Source organism: Xenopus laevis, chromosome 6L (assembly GCF_017654675.1).
Source record: "Xenopus laevis strain J_2021 chromosome 6L, Xenopus_laevis_v10.1, whole genome shotgun sequence".
Lineage (NCBI taxonomy): Eukaryota > Metazoa > Chordata > Amphibia > Anura > Pipidae > Xenopus > Xenopus laevis.
Window position 1 is genome coordinate 10,612,621 of NC_054381.1, and position 22,252 is coordinate 10,634,872.

Genomic DNA, 22,252 nt, shown 5'->3' on the forward strand with positions numbered 1-22,252 from the left:
GCATTAGGCTCTCATTGTGTTACACGGATTTCTAAGCCCTGGGCTGCCGCAATTACTGACATAAATAAATGAGCCTCTGCCCCTCTATAGCATTGGGAGACGCTTGTATTTCTAGTGTTCCAGATTCAGTCCATACACTGCTCATATAATGAGAATATTATAGATTTCCTGCAGCAGCGCCACCTGCTGGTCAGTTCAATTGCCAGACACAGAAAGTCTCCTGTTCCTCCACTAAACAGAGAAAACTCACGCTAATCTCTACGTCGGCTCCAATTTGACGACTCGTTTAAGGAAATGTTTCTTTCAGTTCTAACAGACGTTCCTGTGCCGCCATCAGACCGTTACACGCGCACAAATGAACAGGGGAGAAACGTGATCGGATATTGCAGACATTTTTAATATCATAATGGAATCGGGTTGTGGCGACAATTAAGGAGAGTCCCTGTGAGCATCGAATAATGCAGTTATTTCCCCTTAATTCTTATGCGGATAAAAGGGGGTGTTGTTGAATATTAACATCAATGATAAAAAGTGGTGATCGTGTTCCTTAAAGCAAAAGAAATGATTTACTCCTCCGAGGTGTCCTTTTTGCTCGTCTCCTGTCCCTCAAACACTGGGTATTTGCTCTCCACTTCTGCCCATGTGAGGCAACCACTGGCCAAGTCTCTGACAATCCCGGGGAGCTCTGAAACCTAAATAAACGATATTGATAGTTATGCCTTTATATGGTCACAGAACAACCCCTCAATGACTTCTAATATCCTTATCATTTACAGTAGGGGGTACATTATCCCTTATAATACATGAGTGATACTCAGAGTTCCCTGTATAACTCAGCCTGCAGCCTTGTGCCTTTATATGGTCACAGAACAACCCCTCAGTGACTTCTAATATCCTTATCATTTACAGTAGGGGGTACATTATCCCTTATAATACATGAGTGATACTCAGAGTTCCCTGTATAACTCAGCCTGCAGCCTTGTGCCTTTATATGGTCACAGAACAACCCCTCAGTGACTTCTAATATCCTTATCATTTACAGTAGGGGGTACATTATCCCTTATAATACATGAGTGATACTCAGAGTTCCCTGTATAACTCAGCCTGCAGCCTTGTGTCTTTATATGGTCACAGAACAACCCCTCAGTGACTTCTAATATCCTTATCATTTACAGTAGGGGGTACATTATCCCTTATAATACATGAGTGATACTCAGAGTTCCCTGTATAACTCAGCCTGCAGCCTTGTGCCTTTATATGGTCACAGAACAACCCCTCAGTGACTTCTAATATCCTTATCATTTACAGTAGGGGGTACATTATCCCTTATAATACATGAGTGATACTCTGAGTTCCCTGTATAACTCAGCCTGCAGCCTTGTGCCTTTATATGGTCACAGAACCCCTCAGTGATTTCTAATATCCTTATCATTTACAGTAGGGGGTACATTATCCCTTATAATACACGAGTGATACTCAGAGTTCCCTGTATAACTCAGCCTTGTGCCTTTATATGGTCACAGAACAACCCCTCAGTGACGTCTAATATCCTTATCATTTACAGTAGGGGGTACATTATCCCTTATAATACATGAGTGATACTCAGAGTTCCCTGTATAACTCAGCCTGCAGCCTTGTGTCTTTATATGGTCACAGAACAACCCCTCAGTGACTTCTAATATCCTTATCAGAGTAGATGATATCGGTACAGTAGAATAAATACAGTCTAAGAATTAATAAATAAGTTTATTACCGCAGCTCGGATCTGCCTCATGGAGTCCCGGTCTCGGAGCGTAGCTGTGTGAGGTGTCCGGTTCACGGTATCGAAGTCAATGGTGATCCCGAAGGCCACTCCAATCTCGTCTGTGCGAGCATAGCGCCGACCAATGGAGCCGGAGGAATCGTCCACTTTGTGGGACACGCCATTCTTGGTCAAGGCGTCGGCTGCAGAGCCAGAAAAGGACATTCAGATTTCAGACACATTGGTCTGAGCAGCAACAATATAACACGGGACAAATGCAGAGTATAAAGGGCAAGTATTTATGGGGGGTTATTCCTGTATGAAAAAACTGGAAACCTGGGGCCCACCTGTATGTGCTGCACTGGCTGAACTGACTACACACTTGAAGGCCAAGAACAAAGCAAAATTACAAGTGGAGACGTAATCTTCTTGTATCTGGAGTGAAAGTCAGTCCCATAACTATTGGGGTGCAGACTGTGGGGCAGGTCAGAGCATTTCACCCAGTCAAAGGACAAGGAAAGTTTCCAACGCAGTTTATTGCCAATAGATTAGCCACAATATATATATAATAACAAGCTATAACACAATATTTATTCTGCAGAATGCTTTACCATACCTGAGTAAACAGCTCAAAAGCTCTCTCTGTTTGTTTAGGATAGCAGCTGCCATATTAGCTTGGTGTGACATCACTTCCTGCCTGAGTCTCTCCCTACTCGCTCATAGCTCTGGGCTCAGATTACAGCAGGGAGGGAAGAGGGAGGGGAGAGGAGCAAACTGAGCATGCTCAAGCCCTAGCCCTGGAGGTTTAAGTTGAAAACAGGAAGTCTGATACAGAAGCCCATGAGTACACAATAGAAGGAAAGAAATGTGCTGTTTCTTTTGACAGAGGACTCAGAACATTACTTTGAGGGTTTACTGGTGTATTTATATAGACCTTTCTGATAAAGCTTACTTCATTTTAGCCTTTCCTTCTCCTTGGACATGTGCACTGCATGCTGGGAAATGTAGTTCTGCTACAGAGAAGCACAGTCTCAGGCAGCTCATTCGATAACTCTGTAGGAGAACAGCTGACTACAGGCATTGGGCAAACAGCAGCAGCACATTTAGTGCATAGAATTTAGACTAGAAGAGCGACATAGAATTTCAGGGAAATTGCAGCTTTTAACATATAAATGGCGCCGTCGGGAAGTATTTACTTACACAGCTCTTTAACGAACGGCATAAACTCCAGATTCTGGCTCAGCGGCAGCACGGAACACTTGTACGGGGCAACGATGGCCGGGAAGGTGAAGTACTGCAGGAATACAACTGGTTAATAACTACAGGCGGGGCCAATCAGCAATACAAAAGCATGAGCTGGGCTTGCAGCAATGGAGCCACCTACTGGTCAGCAAAGTGTACAGCAGCTAAAGGTAACAAGCAATATGGCAGCTTCTTATTCAGGCGAGGAATAAGTTAAAGGAAAAGTAAAACATAAAAACATTTTTAAAGTAACTAAAATATAATGTACTGTTACTATGCAATGGTAAAATATATGGGTTTGCTTTAGAAAGACTACTATATAGTTTATATAAACAAGCTGCTGTGTAGCCATGGGGGCAGCCATTCAAGCTAAAAAAAGTTGAAAAGCCACAGGATACTTGGCAGATAACAGAAAATCTCTGTAATAGAATACAATGGGACTCTACATCTGTTATCTACTGTGTATCCTGTGCTTGAATGGCTGTCCCCATGGCTACACAGCAGCTTGTTTATATAAACTATAGTAGTATTTATCTGTTATCTACTGTGTATCCTGTGCTTGAATGGCTGTCCCCATGGCTACACAGCAGCTTGTTTATATAAACTATAGTAGTACTTATCTGTTATCTACTGTGTATCCTGTGCTTGAATGGCTGTCCCCATGGCTACACGGCAGCTTGTTTATATAAACTATAGTAGTACTTATCTGTTATCTACTGTGTATCCTGTGCTTGAATGGCTGCCCCCATGGCTACACAGCAGCTTGTTTATATAAACTATAGTAGTACTTATCTGTTATCTACTGTGTATCCTGTGCTTGAATGGCTGCCCCCATGGCTACACAGCAGCGTGTTTATATAAACTATAGTAGTACTTATCTGTTATCTACTGTGTATCCTGTGCTTGAATGGCTGTCCCCATGGCTACACAGCAGCTTGTTTATATAAACTATAGTAGTACTTATTGGTTATCTACCGTGTATCCTGTGCTTGAATGGCTGCCCCCATGGCTACACAGCAGCTTGTTTATATAAACTATAGTAGTGTTTCTGAAGCAAACACACCAGTGTTACAAGTGCAGGGCAACAGAACATTATATTTTAATTACTTTAAAATGCTTTCATTTTTTTGGTGCTACTGTCCCTTTTACACACTTTTGGCACATGCATGTTAAATGATACATATTGCTCCTGTTGGGGTGAGACCATGTCACCGTTATGGGGGGAAAAAATGGATTCTTACCGTTCTCTGCTCATCTCCCTGTCGGACTTGAAACGTGTGCTCGAAAACGGTGTACATGATCCTCCCCAGGCCAAACGACGGCTCTATGACATTGGGCACGATTTCCTCAACTGTAAAAAAAACCCAAGTTGCACAAAGAGGCGAGATATTAGCCACGTGAGATAATGTGAATTATTTTCCCTGGTAACGACTCAAACAAAAGAGACACGTGTACCCACTCTTGATCGCTGCTGAAGGGGGTCACCTTTATAAAATACAGGCCCCGGTTCCAATGCCGCCCGTTCCCACGGCAACGAGTGAAAAGCCTATTGAAACGTCGGTCTCGGGCGCCATATTATCCAGTCAAGGTCTGCGCTTTTGTGTTGTGCCGGTGAAGTCGCAGAATAGAACATTGTCAGGTTCCCAAGCGTGGGAGGCAAAGTAGCACTTCTTCACTATCTCCTACAGTATGTCCTTGTCTTGTATTCATTCCATCCCTCACATCTACACAATGGCACCTCCTATTCAACCATAATGGGACCTACCAACAAGGCCATGGGGGGAAGCAGCTCTGAGCATAATACAGAATGCAACGCTCCAGTGAGAATTACATTATTGGGAACAGGAGGGGTTGTTCACCTTTAAATTAACTGTTATGTAGAGACATTTTTCATTATTTGCGTTTTTTGAGTTATTTAGCTTTTTATTCAGCAGCTCTCCAGTTTGCAGTTTCAGCAGTCTGGTTTCTAGGGCCTAAATTCCACTAGCAACCATGCTAATTTGAATGAAAAACTATAATATGAACTGGAGAGGGTCTGAATAGAAAGAGGAATAATAAAAAGAAGCAATAACAATAAATGTGTAGCCTTTTTTAGATGGGGGTCAGTGACCCCCATTGTAAAGCTGGAAAGAGTCAAAAGAGGGCAGCAAATAAATAATTCAAAACCTATGAATGAAGACCAATTGAAAAGTTGCATAGAATTAGCCATTCTAGAACATACTAAAAGTTAAATTAAAGGGGAGTCACCCCTTTAACAGACCAGGTATGTGATCCTTTATCCAGAAATCCGTCACCCAGAAAGCTCCGAATTAGGGAAAGGCCGTCTCCCATAGACTCCATTATAAACAATAATCCAAATTTTTAAAAATAATAAAACAGTAGCTTGTACTTGAGACCAAATGAGATATAGGTAATTAATCCTTATTGGAAGCAAAACCAAGTTTATTAGATGTATTTAATGTTTACGTGATTTTCTAGTAGGGATGCACTGGATTCTCTATTTTTGATTCGGCCGAACCCCCGAATACTTTGCGAAAGATTCGGCCGAGTACTGAACGGGTGGGAAAGGGAAAAATTTTTTTACTTCCTTGTTTTGTGAAAAAAATTCATGTGATTTCCCTTCCCGCTCCTAATTTGCATATGCATAGGATTTGGATTTGGTTCAGCCGGGCAGAAGGATTTGTCAGAATCCGAATTCAGATAAAGAAGGCCGAATCCTGGCCAAATCCCAAATCAAATCCTGGATTCAGTGCATCCCTATTTTCTAGTAGACTTAAGGTATGAAGATCCAAATTACGGAAAGATCCATTATCTGGAAAACCCCGAGCATTCTGTACAACAGGTCCCATACCTGTACTAAACAATATCAGTGAAAAGAAACAAACCCTTAAAATAAATCAATGGAAAACTGCTCCGAGTGCTCTTCTTAAAGAGATACTGACACCTGAAATTAAACTTTTTTTTACATCTATTATAATATTGGCTTTGCAAGCTACTTCTAACTTTGCCATAAAGTATTTGCATGATGCTTTTACATTACCTTTCTGATCCCCCATGTTCCTGTATGAGGGGGCTGCCATATTTGTGCAGCAGGAGTCCGTTAGCATTAGAAACTGTAACTAACAGGCTGAGATGGGACAGTCAGGTTGGCAAAGTCAGAGTGTCAGAGAGTCAGGCTTAGGGACTTCAACTAACAATTATATACAAAAACAAACCTCTCAGCAAACAATGATCAACATGACCTATAGGTAACATTTAATGTACATTCATATGCTAAAATTAATTTTTTAGTGTCAGTATCACTTTAAGACATGTGCATTGTTACATTACATTCTGAATTCTTCTCTGGTTCTCCAGATATTGGCAGTTTTTAGAATGCTGCTATAATGAATTTGCAACGACAGCGCCACCTGCTGTTCATTTAATAGTTAACCATGGCCTGACTAAGGGCAAGAAATCCATCAAATGTACCCTTAAGGTGGCCATACACGGAGAGACCCGCTCTTTTGGCAATGTCGCCAAATGAGGGGATCTCTCCCCAATATGCCCACCTTGAGGTGGGCAATATCGGGCTGACCCCATGGTGGGCCCTAGGGCCCAACAATCGGATCCTAACGATGACTTAAGAGGTGGTCGGATCACGGGACCACATCAACGAACAGATGCAGCAGCACCGATCCAACGGGATATTTAGTCCTGTCCGATCGACACCTATGACCGACTTTCGGGGAAGCCCGTCGGGGACCCCCATACACGGGCCAATAATCTGCTGACTCGGTCTGTCAGCAGCTTTTATCAGCCCGTGTATGGCCACCTTTAGTCTAAAACATTCTCTCCCAAGCAACTGAATATTTATTAACAGAATCAGGTGGTTGTCACAGGATGCTGGGAATTGTATTTTAAGGGCTGGGACACACTGGGCGATTTGGGAAGATTTAGTCGCCTGGCGACTAATCGCCGCAACTTTTCTCCCGGAATGGAGGAAACTTCGGGAAACTTCAGAAAACGAATTGCCGCGTGTGATTAGCGCAGGCGATTTTTCATTTTAGCCAGGCGCAGAGCGAGGGGAGACTTTCGGGGAAGATTGGTCGGGGAAAGTCGCAGCGATTAGTCGCCAGGCGACTAAATCTCCCCAAATTGCCCAGTGTGTCCCAGCCCTAACAGCGGCAGCAGAGCTACTGGCAGGATAATAAATAATCAGAGCCTCACACCCTCCAACGAGCCCTCCCTGGTAAAGGATTATTTGAAATCCTTGTTAGTCTGAGCAACAGAAATATTGGATTAAAAAACAAAGCAATTACCATGAATGGTTTTCTGGGATTTCTTTACAGAGACCATGTCCTTAGTCAACACAAATGTCTTCCCTTCTGTTTCAATGGTAAATTTCCTGCAAAGAGATAAATAGAACAATGAGACTTTAGAGACAGATGGTTATTATACTATTCCCCTAATAGGCCCCATCTTATTCCTGATTGGCTTACCACCCTAAAGCCAATCAATATTGGTGCATTTATTTAAAGTGATGAACTGGGTGCACCACCCACACATTGAACACAGGAGGAGAGATCAGGGAGGCTACTGAAAGCAAAGCAAGTACAGCTAATGGGAAAGCTTGGAACTTGGGGTTTCCTGGATAATGGATCTCTCTGTAATTTGCATCTCCATACATTTATTTCTACAGGTATGGGACCTGTTATCCAGAATGCTCAGGACCTGGGGTTTTTCCCGATAATGGATATTTCTGTAATTTGGATCTTCATACCTTAAATCTACTAGAAAATCATGTAAACATTTAATAAAGCCAATAGGCTGATTTTGCCTCCAATAAGGATTAATTACCTCTTAGTTGGGATCAAGTACAAGTTACTGTTTTATTATATTATTTATATTATATTATTATTATTTAGAGAAGGCACAATGTTTGCAGCAGCAGCAAAGCAAAATGTGTGACTAGGAGAGTGAAACAGTAAATTTGTTGGCAGAGGAACGTGACCGAGCAGAGATAACACTTAATGGAAGTTGCGGACCATTTGCTGTTGGTCACGGAGTCTCGACGGATCAGATGGCAGATACCCCAGCTCTTGTTAGAAAGCTCTTATTCCAGCCATCACTATGACATGCGGATCAGCCCAGAAACTGTGACTATAAAGCTGCCCTTACAGTGCATGTAAATGCAAAAAAATAAAATCCCATTTTTACTTTCTTTAATGAAAAAGAAACCTATCTCCAATATGCTTTAGTTAAAAAATGTGTACCGTTTTTATAAGAAACCTGACTGTATGCAGTGAAATTCTCCCTTCATTTACTGCTGTGGATAGGAATTGTCAGACGGTCCCTAACTGCTCTGCAGGGAAACAATCATACTTATGAACAGCAGGGGGAGCCCACCCCTTACTTCCCAGCCATGCAGAACTCAAGCAGCTTTGTTTGTTTCCCTGTAGAGCAGTCGGCGACTGTGTAGAGATTTGTATTGGATTTTATTTTTGCCTTTACATCCCCTTTATGGTTTCCAACTGGGATTCTATTTGGAGGATTATTTTGCTGCAGCCACTGGTTCTGCAGAGTTGGAGAAAGTTTGTATTAAACAATATAAAAACTATAAAATCCACATTAGATTACATGACAACACAGGACCCAGTGCAGTCTGTATATTCTGATTATTAATCAGTCTTGCTGTATCGGCTTCTGGCAGATATTATTTGACTTGTGCTGTTTTGATAATTTATGACGATCCCTAAGCAGCCCAGACCACACTGAGCATGTGCACAGTCTTAGTCTTGCAAAGATGTATAACAAAGTTACAAGATGGTGACCCCCTGTGGCCAACTTTGAAAGCATAAATCATTTGTTTGATTAGGCTTGTGGTGCAGTAAGTTCATGTTTATGTTTAGTATACAAAATACAGTATTTCTAGCCTTATTCTATTTTACAATTTACTTCCCCTTTTGTATGAGGTTAAATAAAGGAACTGGAGTGTAAAGGAGAAAGTCTGTGTAACCCCAGTGTGCCAGACCCATTATACAGCAGTGTGTGTATGTGCCCTCAGCTGCCCAACTTCACTGACATTCTATATGGAGAATAAAGAACGTACAAGCCTAATTAGCCACCATTATGTTCCTATAGAGGGTGAGATACTACAGAGTATTCCAAAAAAAAAATTCCAAACTGTATGGCCACAAAAAAAAGGTTAAATAATTAAAATGAAAACTCCCCCCTCCCCCCATCACTGTCTACTTCCAACTAAAAGCGCATACCAGTAGAATTATTAGTTTAGTTTAGTTGCCCAGCGACAAATCTCCTCTTCTTCGGGGCGACGGAAAACAAAGCTCACTGATTACCATCCCGCTGGCGATTTACATTCTAGCCAGCGGGAGGCAGTTCGGGGAGATTAGTTCCCTCGAAGAAGAGATTTATCGCCGGACGACTAACCTCCCCGGATCTAAGTGTGTCTTTGCCCTTAAGGGGTATTAAGCAACTTTCTGAGCTTATTTAAAGATGCAAACAGGATGATCCATTCCGAATTCTGACTGCTCTGCATGCACCATTCTCCCTGCACTGTTCTGCATGTGTGTCTCCCTCTGTAACACACTCTCATATACAGTCAACTGGCAGTTAGGCAGGTTAAATAAAGCTAAAAGGTTGAACTTGATGGACTTGTGTCTTTTTTCAACCTAACTTACTATCCAGCTGTGTATCTGTATAGTGTCAGCACAATAAGCATCCAATCCTCTGCCCATGTGAAACAGATTTATATGGCTAATGGCACCAATCCAGTTATCTCCCTACACTGGGGCCAGTAGGTGAGTAAATCCATGTCTTATCCAGATCTCACACGCCAACCCCCATATCATCATATATCAAAAGTAATACTTCATTTTGGGAGGGGAAAATGTAACCCCTCTGTAATAACACTGAACCTTGTACTTCATGGCACTGGATTTACTTAGAAGAAATGTTTAAAAAAAAAAACAAAAAAAAAAAACATTTACCGTATTTACTCGAGTATAAAACGAGGTACCTAATTTTACCTCCAAAAACTGGGAAAGCTTATTGACTCGAGTATAAGCCTAGGGTGAGAAATGCAGCAGCTTCTGGTAAGTTTCAATCAAAAAAGTGAGGGTTTCTGCTTCTATTGGAGGTGCCGGCGTCTCGTTTTTGGACGCCAGCGACCATTCTTGGACACCGGCGAATATTCTTGGAGACTATTCTTAGACGCCGGCGACTATTCTTTGTGCCGTTTTTGCGCTTGACCCGAGTATAAGCCGAGGTAGAGTTTTTCAGCATATTTTGGGGGCTAAAAAACTCGGCTTATACTTGAGTATATACGGTAAACTTTAAGAAACAGATATTCCTCTCAGTGTCTTCTAATATCCTTATCATTTACAGTAGGGGGTACATTATCCCTTATAATACATGAGTGATACTCAGAGTTCCCTGTATAACTCAGCCTGCAGCCTTGTGCCTTTATATGGTCACAGAACAACCCCTCAGTGACTTCTAATATCCTTATCATTTACAGTAGGGGGTACAATATCCCTTATAATACATGAGTGATACTCAGAGTTCCCTGTATAACTCAGCCTGCAGCCTTGTGCCTTTATATGGTCACATAACCCCTCAGTGACTTCTAATATCCTTATCATTTACAGTAGGGGGTACATTATCCCTTATAATACATGAGTGATACTCAGAGTTCCCTGTATAACTCAGCCTGCAGCCTTGTGTCTTTATATGGTCACAGAACCCCTCAGTGACTTCTAATATCCTTATCATTTACAGTAGGGGGTACATTATCCCTTATAATACAGGAGTGATACTCAGAGTTCCCTGTATAACTCAGCCTGTAGCATTGTGCCTTTATATGGTCACAGAACAACCCCTCAGTAACAATAAAGTAATATTAACATGCCTAAAGGGTTTTCAGTTGATGCTGTTGCAGGACCAAAGTGATTTGCAATGACAAGTAGCACGGTTTTTACTTGCTTCTTAAAGCAATATATAAGGCACTTACCCCTTTTCTTGCAGAAGTTGATCCATTTCTAAGATGAAGCACTCGTCACAGATGTTGAGGTACTCGAGCACCAGCTTGGCATCTTTCTTGTACTCTTTGCCTATAGCCCCTTTGCTGGCCACAAACTCTGTTACATTGACTGTTTTGTGCACTGCTGTCAAGGAATCCAAGTGAAAGTTTGCATTGTAGGCAAGCATGGGTTTGTATAAACATGGCGGCCACTGCACGATGCAAGCCTTGTAACTCAAGGGCAAGTAAATATTACTCACTAGTTCCCCTGAACTACAACTGATCAATAAAAATGAAACAATAGGAGTGTCCTTCACCATTTTGGAGGAAACATTTATTTACTTGGTGACCAGCAGATCTTTCCATGTACATGAACTACACTAAAGAGCATGTCTATGGGTGATCTTGATATATCAGCTGTAAGAATCAATGGCATGGTGAGGCTAGGCATATACATATACAGGTATGAGACCTGTTATCCAGAATACTCGGGACCCGGGGTTATCCAGATTTTGGATCTTCATACCCTAAATCTACTAGAAAATCATGTAAATATTAAATAAACCCAATAGGCTGGTTTTGCTTACAATAAGGATTAATTAAATCTTAGTTGGGATCAAGTAAAAACTACTGTTTTAACTCGAACTGTTTGTGGGGGATAATTGTTTTTTGAGATTTATTATACCCCGATCCTGCAAAAAGCCCGAATCCATCTCAGACCCGTTGAGGTCCTGTAAAAGTCAATGGGAGAGGGTTTAACCAAATAATCCCCACAATTTGGGGTTTAAGGGCAGAGACAAACGTGGAGATTCAGGGAGATTAGTCGCCCGAAGAAGAGACGATTTGTCACCGGGCGACTAATCTCCCTGAATCTCCACGTGTGCCTCTGCCCTTATAAAAAAATCAAACGATTCAGGAAAAAAAGGTTTTTTCCCGATCCGATTAATTCAGTTTTTTTTAACTAATTAATAAGGTCAAATCAGGCATGGGAGTTTGGTCGTGGTTTTTTAAATAAACTGAGATAAATTCAAAATTTAGTAAATAACCCCCTTAGGCTACTAATAAATCATGTAAATATTAAATAAACCCAATAGGCCGATTTTGCTTCAAATAAGGATTAATAATATCTTAGTTGGGATCAAGTATGTGGATTATTTGGATAAAATGGAGTCTATGGGAGACGGCCATTCCATAATTCGGAGCTTTCTGGATAATGGGTTTCTGAATAACGGATCCAATATCTTATATCAAAGGCAGGACACCTGCATCCCTCCAGCTGTTGCATAAACAAAGCTCCCAGCATCCCCTGACATCCCTCTGTCCATGCAGCTGTACTTACAGGGCAGCAAACAATTATTGCACGAAATTCCTAATCTGACTGAAAGTCGCTGGAAAAGGATATTGGTTCTTTGAGGGGTTTTTCAGCAACAAGGGGGACTTTGGTAGCTCTGGCATGGCAAGAAAGATCGTAACAGGACCGGTCAGCACAGCCCACGATTTCTATCCAGCCCTGCAAAAGAATAAGAGAGTCAGAGATCAGTCATTTCCATAGAGACGAGATGAATTTCTCATGCAGTTATCTCATAAACGGGTTGAATTGTAAGCATGCAGGGCATTAAAGGAGAAGGAAAGGCTAATTTTACTAAGTAAGCTTTATCAGAAAGGTCTATATATAAATAATACACCAGTAACCCCTCAAAGTAATGCTGCTCGGAGTCCTCTGTCAAAAGAAACATCTTCCTTCTATTGTGTACTCATGGGCTTCTGTATCAGACTTCCTGTTTTCAGCTCAAACCTCCAGGACTTGGGCTTGAGCATGCTCAGTTTGTTCCCCTCTCCTCCCTTTTCCCCCCTCCCTGCTGTAATCTGAGCCCAGAGCTATGAGTGAGCAGGGAGAGGTTTAGGCATGAAGTGATGTCACAAGCTAATATGGCAGCTGCTATCCTAAACAAACAGAGAGAACTTATACAGCCGTTTACTCAGGTAGGGTAAAGCATTCTGCGGAATAAATATAGCGTTATAGCTTGCACTATTGTGGCTAATCTACTGCCAATAAATTGCTTCTGTAGCTTTCCTTCTCCTTTAAGGATCTGGGGATGGAATATAAACTTGACTTACACATAAAAGATATAGGGAAGCAAATGCAACTTACATAGGAGGTTTTGGCCTCGGCATCCCAGCAGTCGCAGGCGTAATGAGCCATTTCATTCTCCATGTGCTGCCTGAAGCGCAGTTTATCTGGGGAGATCCCCACTTTAGTAAGGTACAGGTAGATCCTCCCGATGAAATACCCAAGAACTGAGTTATTGATCACTCCCTGAAAGGGCGATGAAAGATTATTGGTCTGCAACAAGCCACATTGGTTGCTATGGGTTACTAGACCCGGTGATTTTTATTGCATTACCCCATTAGTCTGAAGATATAACCCATTCTTCTTTATACAGAAGACAATCATTCTAACACAATTAATTATTTTGCGTAAACATAGTCTCCAAATTGGGCCCCATCATTCCCTGCTCCTCTTACCTGTTCAACCGCATCCCCCAGCCGCATCTTCTGCGCCGACTCCCCACTAAGTTGAGCTTTGGAAGAATAAAGTGTCATGTTTATATCGGCCAAGTTGCCAAACTTGGGGTGGTTCTTTTCATTGGGATCCACAAAGTGCTCTATTTCTGCCATGGTGAATTCTCTGAAAAACAGTAACGGGACAAAGGCCTGTCAAGAGCTGACAGTTGGGTGGCTGTTTCATTTGGTTGATAACCATAAGTCACGTGTGCCTACCAAAAAAGGACTACGAAAGCAAAGAAATACTTGTGTGTGATGCTATATACAGTGAACTGACTTGTTGTCAAATTATAACTAATTTATCCCTTCAGCTGACAGCATATGGGGTCAATACTGGCTTTTCCTGAGCCAAGGGGGGTTAAGAAATAGCTAAAATTGGCACAGAGATAGTCAGGGATTGTGAAGGCTGGAAAATGAGGCCATGGGTGCAGCTCTCTCCCATTAACTCTGCATGGGCCTCCCTTGACTTGACAGAATCTGTATACGGTGCTTCACCTGAATAAGGTGCTGAATAAAAACAGAAATGCTTTCATGCTCACTATTTAGCTGGCAGAATTATGTAGGAAATGTCGTTCTCTCTCACCTTACTCTGATGAGCCCGGAACGTGGAGAGATTTCATTCCTAAAGGAATTCCCAATCTGTGCAGCAGCAAAGGGCAACTTTCCCTGGTTAAATTCCAGAAGGCGTTTGAAGTTGAGGAAGATTCCTTGTGCAGTCTCTGGTCTCAAATATCTGCAGCAATGGAAGCAAAAGGCAACAGTCAGCCAAGAAAATCCACAAATGGACCTGTTCCTATGCCATATAATAAGATCCATACTGTATATGCACTTGCACTAAGCTCAAGCAGTAGGGACATACCCAGGCATATTCCCTCCAGGCCCGATAGAAGTCTGGAACATCAAATTGAAAGAGACGGGAGGCGTCAGGTCATTTAAAGTAATAGGAGATTTCACGTTGTACTTGACAAAGAGGTCGGCCAGATCTTGTTGGCTGTAATTGTCCATCTGTGTGGTAGGGAAGCAGGGGGTTAATGTTAAATCAGCCATAATAAAGAATCACATGACTAGTCTAAGGGTGGCGAGCCTAAGGGTGGCGAGTCCAAGGGAGGCCATTCAAGGGCAGATTAAAGCTGCCGATATTGGTCCTTTAGACCGATTCAGCAGCTTATCTGCCCATGTGTGAGGGTTCCCAACGGCTCCTTCCTATCGATATCAGGGCACAAATCGGGCAGATATCAATCGGTCAAGTTTGATTTTTTTTCTACGATCCAGGACCGCATAGACTACTTGATGCAGTCCAGCGACCCGTCGGAACCCATTTGTAGTATCGTGGGTGAACGCTCGGATTCATTAGATATCACCCAGCCATTAGTGGGCATATCGGGTTAAGATGCACTCATTTGGCAACCTTGCCAAACAATCAGTAGTGAATCTCATAGTGTATGGCCACCTTAAAGGGCACCAATCATAACTAAAATCATTTCCTATGTAAATACACTATGTGAAAGTTCAAGAAATCCGTAAATCATCAGCTCACTATTCCTTCTGCAAGATCTCCCCTATCTCCACTGCAGTTCTAGCTGAGGCAGCCATCTTGGATTTCACTGGCTCCTCCTACCTATATCTTCCCAGCCAACTGCAGCTCTGAAATCTCGCACATGCTCAGTTGAAATTCCTTGTTGCTTATCAACCCTTCTAAGCTATTTTCAAATCAGCCAAACCTGTGTGTTAGCTGCTGTACAGTAGTGCTGCCACCTGCTGGAAGTTACTGTGTGCCCTTCATTTGCATAATAACATCACCAGCAGGGGACAAGATAGGGAAATCTCCTGATACTTCTAGTGGAGGAGTTTACTAAAACAAGGCATTCTGGGTAGAATACTCAAAGCAGTGTTACAATCTGAGCATGCTCCTGAAATTTGCATATTATAGTCTCGGTTATAGTCTCAGTATGGCCTCCCTCAGTGAAAGAACCCATTTGACAAAGTAAGGGATTTTTTTTAAAACCTGCAGTTTTTTTTTCAAAAAACTATATATGTAGTTTGTGTGTTTATGTTGTACTGGTCAGATTGTTAATATGTGTTTGATTTTGGCTGTGATAGGTGCCCATTAAGGGTGGCTAGTCTAAGGGTGGCCATACACATGCAGATTAAAGCTGGCGATCTTGGTCCTTTAGACCAATTCAGCTTTTCTGCCCGTGTATGAGGCGATCCGACAGGTCTCCACGATCGATATCAGGCTAAAAATCAGCCAGCTATCAATTGGGCAGGTTTGATTTTCTATTTAGTGATTGAGGACCACATCAACTAGCTGATCATGTCTGGGCCAATTTCCTACGTTGTAATCCAATAATTTGGCTCTAGGGACGAGTTGCTCTGCATAATTGCATCACACTCACCTGTGTTAAAACACTTTCCATTTCCTGCTTCTTCTCTGCTGGGCACTTCTTGTCGGACATGAGTTTCTGCAGGTGGGCTGCAATACAAACACAGTCAGTGGGCACAGTGACAAGAATTCATGGAATCTGGACTATTTTCTGTGCTTTCTCAAAGATTCCCACCTGATTTTTTTTCTAAAGAGAACAGTGTTTGGGTCAGTTTCACAAATACCTGGGTAACAGCTGGTTGCACATTTCTCTTGCCGTATTCCTCAATTGGCCCAACCAACAACTAGTGGGTCTTGTCCCCCTCATTTCAATCAGGAACGGAATGTAAACACCCCAGTTGTACCAGTCGTTGCCTGTAGGTGCCGTATCCTTAGTCAATATCCCATTTTTATAAAGGTCCGAAACAAAGTGCCCTTGTGTATTTGGGCAAGAGTCACCAGCACAGGGTTCTCCACGACACCCCAGCCAATGGGAAGAGACCTGAAGTGACAATATGCCCCCTGCACAATAACCCGAAGGGCAATGGCATGATTAAATATGTTGATTTCAGCCGCAGCTGCATGAACTCACAAGCCAAGCAACTGCCACTTGGAAACAACGACTGCCCATTTCTAAACAAAAGTAGCTCAACCCGCGAGTCTATGAAACTGCCTCTGAAATCAGTGGGAAGCGATTAAAGGGGTGGTTCATCTTTAAGTTAACTTTTAGTATGTTATAGAATGACCAATGGTTAGCAATTTATCAATTGATCATTATTATTATTATTATTTTTTATAGTTACTGAATTATTTGCCTTCTTCGCCGGATTCTTTTCAGTTCTAAAAACAAATGCTCTGTACGACAATAAATGTATGGTTATTGCTACTTTTATTCTTTTTACTCGTCTTTCTATTCATATTCCAGTTTCTAATTCAAATCAATGCATGGTTGCTATGGTAATTTGAAACCTAGCAACCAGATTGCGGACACGAGAGCTGCTGAATAAAAAGTGAAATAACTCAAAAACCACAAATAATAAATAATGAAAACCAATCGCAAATTGTCTCAGAATATCACTCTATATACATTGTATTAAAAGTTAACTCAAAGATGAACAACCCCTCTTAGAGTGTTCAGTCTCCTTTTAAACATAGCAATTATTTGGCCAGGCCCATTGCCTTAAAGGAACAGTCTCTAACCAAGAAACTGAATTGATAATTGTAAGCTATTAATGAGTCTGGGACTACAGGCCAGAAATATGTCGTGCTACCCTGGAGGATCTGCAGCTTATACTAAAAAACATATCAAGGCTCACCTTTTAGTAGATGGTCGGCCCGAAAACACTCTCCGTTCTTGACATCCTTCACCATGTAATCAGCGAACTTGTCCACATGGCCAGAGGTTCTAAATCAGGATGGGAAGGGTTAATGAAACAAGGTGCCTGTTTATCGTGCAGCATAGGCAGACTTGCTGTTTCTGTATTCAGCGGCTCAGGCCCCGTCTCTGGGATGGCAGCGAGTAATACTGAGGTCACAGATGACACTTGTATTGCGTCATTTATTCTCACTAAACATTTAGAGTCTGTTTATCGTGCAGCATAGGCAGATTTGCTTATTTCTGTATTCAGTGGCTCAGGACCCATCTCTGAGATGGCAGTGAGTAATACACAGGTGACACTTGGATTGCATCATTTATTCTCAAACATTTAGTGTCGGTCTCATGGAAGTGTTTAAAGGTGTATGCAGAATTATTTGCTTTTCCCCTCCTCATATGAAGCTGCTACATGTAGTTAAAACAATGCCGATCATCCCCCATAGGCCTCATATTGTTTTATCTCCTTGCAGGTAATAAGGACGGGATTTAGGCTACACATTAATAAGCCAATAACTAAACTCACATTCACCAGCCTAAAATTTCTTTAGATCCCAGAACAATAATAACCAATGGACACACAAACTGCATAGGATCTTACAGGTTTACCATTTGGGCCAGGGAACAATTATCAATGAATACTAAATAGTGTCTGGAGGGACTTACTTAAGGACGGGCTCCGGAGTCAGCATTGTGCAGTCGATTTCCAGGATCTGCTCTTCCTGGATAAAGTGCTGCCTCCAGATCTGAATAATGTTGTTTTTTAGAGCGCAACCCACAGGCCCGAAATCGTACAGTCCACTCACACCTGGAGTGGGAAAACATGTTAAAGGCACGGCAATGGAGAGATATCAGACAATGCCAATGAGAAGGGAGGGTAGTAACAAAGCAGGGGGTCCCTGGATCTGTACTACATAGAGATTGGATCTGTACTACATAGAGAAGCCAGAACTCCACGGCAAGGAAGTTTTTATTTGGCACATGATGTGGAGGGCCGGCTCCTCTAGGCAGGGGCATCAGTTGTCTTTGAGCTGGTAATGTGTGTTTGATGTTACCTCCATAAATGGCAAACGCTTGGTCGTAGAAGAAACGCCTCTTTAACGTATCCTCCATTTTAGCTCGGTCAACAATGTCATCTTTGGGCTGGAGGGACAATTCCTGCAAAATACCAAAAGCGCATCAACGAAAGCAGAACGTTCTGTACGGGTAGAAGAAAAATGACAGTTCAAAAAAATTTACAGAATAGAGTCCTGCACCGGGCTGGGTAGCCGCGGGTACCGAATAGCTGCAAAGTGTTTGAGTTTCAGGCAAAAAGCTGATGTGTAGCAATAGCAGAAATTGAAAGAAGTCTATTTGGCACAGGTTAAATAGTGGAGAACAGAGAACACCATTATGGTCTACAGAGCTTATCTGTTATCTGCTGTGTAACCTGTGCCTTTTCTCCTTTGAATGGCTGCCCCCATGGCTAAACAGCAGCTTATTTATATAAACTATAGTAGTACTTATCTGTTATTTATCCTGTGCTTGATTGGCTGCCCCCATGGCTACACAGCAGCTTATTTATATAAACTATAGTAGTACTTATATGTTATCTACTGTGTATCCTGTGCTTGAATGGCTGCCCTCATGGCTACACAGCAGCTTATTTATATAAACTATAGTAGATATAAACTATAGTAGTACTTATCTGTATCTGAGTATCCTGTGCTTGAATGGCTGCCCCCATGGCTACACAGCAGCTTATTTATATAAACTATAGTAGTACTTATCTGTTATCTACTGTGTATCCTGTGCTTGAATGGCTGCCCTCATGGCTACACAGCAGCTTGTTTATATAAACTATAGTAGTACTTATCTGTTATCTACTGTGTATCCTGTGCTTGAATGGCTGCCCCCATGGCTACACAGCAGCTTGTTTATATAAACTATAGTAGTATGTATCTGTTATCTGCTGTGTAACCTATGCCTTTTCTCCTTTGAATGGCTGCCCCCATGGCTAAATAGCAGCTTATTTATATAAACTATAGTAGTACTTATCTCTTATCTACTGTGTATCCTGTACTTGAATGGCTGCCCTCATGGCTACACAGCAACTTGTTTACATAAACTATAGTAGTACTTATCTGTTATCTACTGTGTATCCTGTGCTTGAATGGCCGCCCCCATGGCTACACAGCAGCTTGTTTATATAAACTATAGTAGTACTTATCTGTTATTTACTGTGTATCCTGTGCTTGAATGGCCGCCCCCATGGCTACACAGCAGCTTGTTTATATAAACTATAGTAGTACATATCTGTATCGGAGTATCCTGTGCTTGAATGGCTGCCCCCATGGCTACACAGCAGCTTGCTTATATAAACTATAGTAGTACTTATCTGTTATCTACTGTGTATCCTGTGCTTGGATGACTGCCTCCATGGCTACACAGCAGCTTGTTTATATAAACTATAGTAGTACTTATCTGTTATCTACTGTGTATCCTGTGCTTGAATGGCTGCCCCCCCATGGCTACACAGCAGCTTGTTTATATAAACTATAGTAGTACTTATCTGTTATCTACTGTGTATCCTGTGCTTGGATGACTGCCTCCATGGCTACACAGCAGCTTGTTTATATAAACTATAGTTAGGGTCTTCCATAAGTACAAGAAGGGATGTCAGCTGCAGGATGATTGCATGCAAGAGAACAGACGCAGACCAGGAGTCTTATTTGTTCTGTTCTACCATATTGGTGGACAGACCGTTTATATATAGGTCGAGTACATACACAATTAGTTAATGATTATGCTCATTTATATAAACTATAGTAGTACTTATCTGTGATCTACTGTGTATCCTGTGCTTGAATAGCTGCCCCCATAGCTACAAAGCTGCTTGTTTATATAAACTATAGTAGTGATTCTGAAGCAAACAGTAGTTTTACTAGTTCAGGTCAACACTGCACTATATTTGTATTACTTTAAAACACTTTTAAAACAAATTTTTTGATGTTACTGTTCCTTTAACAAGAAGGTGGAACTAATTCAGGGTATAAACAGAGAGCCCAGAGCTTTCATCCCCAGTCATATCAGTCAGAGAGGAAATAAGACATTTTTTTATTACAGTTGAGAGTAAGGTTTATTTTACCTTCGCTTCTAATGTTCTTTTCCTGGCCTTCAGCTCTGCCACGGCGCGATCCACGTCAACCTGTGGCACCTTCTCCTCTTTCAGCTTCCGGACTAAATCACCCTAGTGGGACGGAGAGAAATGGTTAAACTATGGACAAATGGACAAGCTCCACCTGCACCCTTAGCACTGGCACCTCTTGTACAGCTGCTGCAGAACTTTAGTTTTATAATATTATTAATTCAATTAACTGTTAGTATGATGTAGAGAGGGATATTCTGAGACAATTTGCTATTGGTTTTCATTTTTTATTGTTTGTGGTTTTTGAGTTATTTAGCTTTTTATTCAGCAGCTCTCCAGTTTGCAATTTCAGCACTCTGGTTGCTAGGGTCCAAATTACCCTAGCAACCACACACTGATCTGAATAAGAACTTGGAATATAATTAGGGGAGAGTCTGAATAGAAAGATGAGTAATAAAAAGTCACAATAACAATACATTTGCAGCCTTACAGAGCATTTGTTTTTAAGATGGGGTCAGTGACCCCGGTTTGAAAGCTGGAAATAATCAGAAGAAGATAAATAATTTAAAAAAAAACTAAAATAAATAATGAAGACCAATGGAAACATTGTTTAGAATTGGCCATTCTATAACATACTAAAGGTGGACATAGACGCAAAGATCCGCTCGTTTGGCAATATCGCCAAATGAGCGAATCTTTCCCCGATATGCCATTAACGAGCATGGCTATATCGGGGGTAATTGGATTGTTCTGCCGTATGGCCGAACGATCCGGCGGGATCGGTCGGGTCAAAATCAAACCTGACCAATCGACCTATCTCTGCCGGACGAAAGATATTGGCACTCTCCACACACGATCCAAAAAACGCACGAATCCTCGATTCGTACGATAGGATCTGTGTGTCTATGGCCACCTTTAGAGTGTATTTAAAGATGAACCAACCCTTTAAAGGGTCACTAAACCAAACCTTTTTATTTCCCATGCTTGCAGAAGGGTCACTACCATATGCCTGGGGGTATATTTATTAAAGAGTGAAGTTAGAGATCGCCACAGTCCTCTAGAGTGAAATTCCGCCAGTCTACATTCATTTCTATGGGATTTTTAAAAGAGTGAAAGTTCATCCTTTGATAAATATGCCTTTCAAAATCCCATAGAAATGAATGGTGAGTGGTAGAGGACTGTGGCGAGCTTTACTTTCACTTTTTGATAAATATGCCCCCAAGTTGGCCCCAGTGCATTGTGGTCCCAGCAAATTCATATCATACACTTGCTTCTGCCCGGCCAAGCCGTAACCAAGCAGCGCTAAAGCCACAGTTTTCCATTCTAATCCCGTGTTATTACAAAGCAAAGGCCTCTCATTCATTCCATTCACATTTAATCCCTAGGAAAGCACAATGCTGGCAAGAGACAGGAAACATCACATTAAACTTGATCCCAGCCCTGTATGCGAGTCACAGCTCTTATATCCCAATCACTGGGGAGTCTCATTTACAAGTACCAGAGTCTGCAGCCCAACGGTGTCCATGTTTATTTACATGTCAATCACAGGCTAGACTTGATGCAGGACATGAGACCTCCCGTCAAATCATGAGACTGCTGCTAACGGTTATATATGTTTGTCCCAAAAGTTGATGTAATCGATTTATAAGGGGACAGAAACTTACTGATAATGTTCCAGCATAAACTCTTCATGTGATTTACAGAAGTATATTAGATATCTGAATAATGACATCGCTTGTGGATAATCTAAATAAAAATACCTAAAATGTTCCTGCTGAATTGTGCTTAGTACAGAGGAATACCTATGCTGCCATAGTTTTATG

The 22,252-nt window shown here is 41.7% G+C and overlaps 1 protein-coding gene across 1 annotated transcript in view; it reads right to left on the minus strand.

The window, feature by feature from the left end:
* Positions 1 to 378: 378 nt before the first annotated feature.
* Positions 379 to 22,252, minus strand: part of gars1.L (glycyl-tRNA synthetase 1 L homeolog) — a 28,167-nt gene continuing 6,293 nt past the window's right edge. Inside the window, 16 exon segments of the mRNA NM_001093178.1 lie at positions 379 to 692; positions 1,754 to 1,944; positions 2,942 to 3,035; positions 4,225 to 4,334; positions 7,285 to 7,370; positions 10,995 to 11,140; positions 12,406 to 12,513; positions 13,156 to 13,320; positions 13,530 to 13,692; positions 14,152 to 14,301; positions 14,428 to 14,573; positions 15,965 to 16,041; positions 17,247 to 17,335; positions 17,969 to 18,110; positions 18,358 to 18,460; positions 20,430 to 20,531. Of these exon segments, the coding sequence (NP_001086647.1) occupies positions 567 to 692; positions 1,754 to 1,944; positions 2,942 to 3,035; positions 4,225 to 4,334; positions 7,285 to 7,370; positions 10,995 to 11,140; positions 12,406 to 12,513; positions 13,156 to 13,320; positions 13,530 to 13,692; positions 14,152 to 14,301; positions 14,428 to 14,573; positions 15,965 to 16,041; positions 17,247 to 17,335; positions 17,969 to 18,110; positions 18,358 to 18,460; positions 20,430 to 20,531 (1,998 nt within the window). The 3' untranslated portion in view covers positions 379 to 566.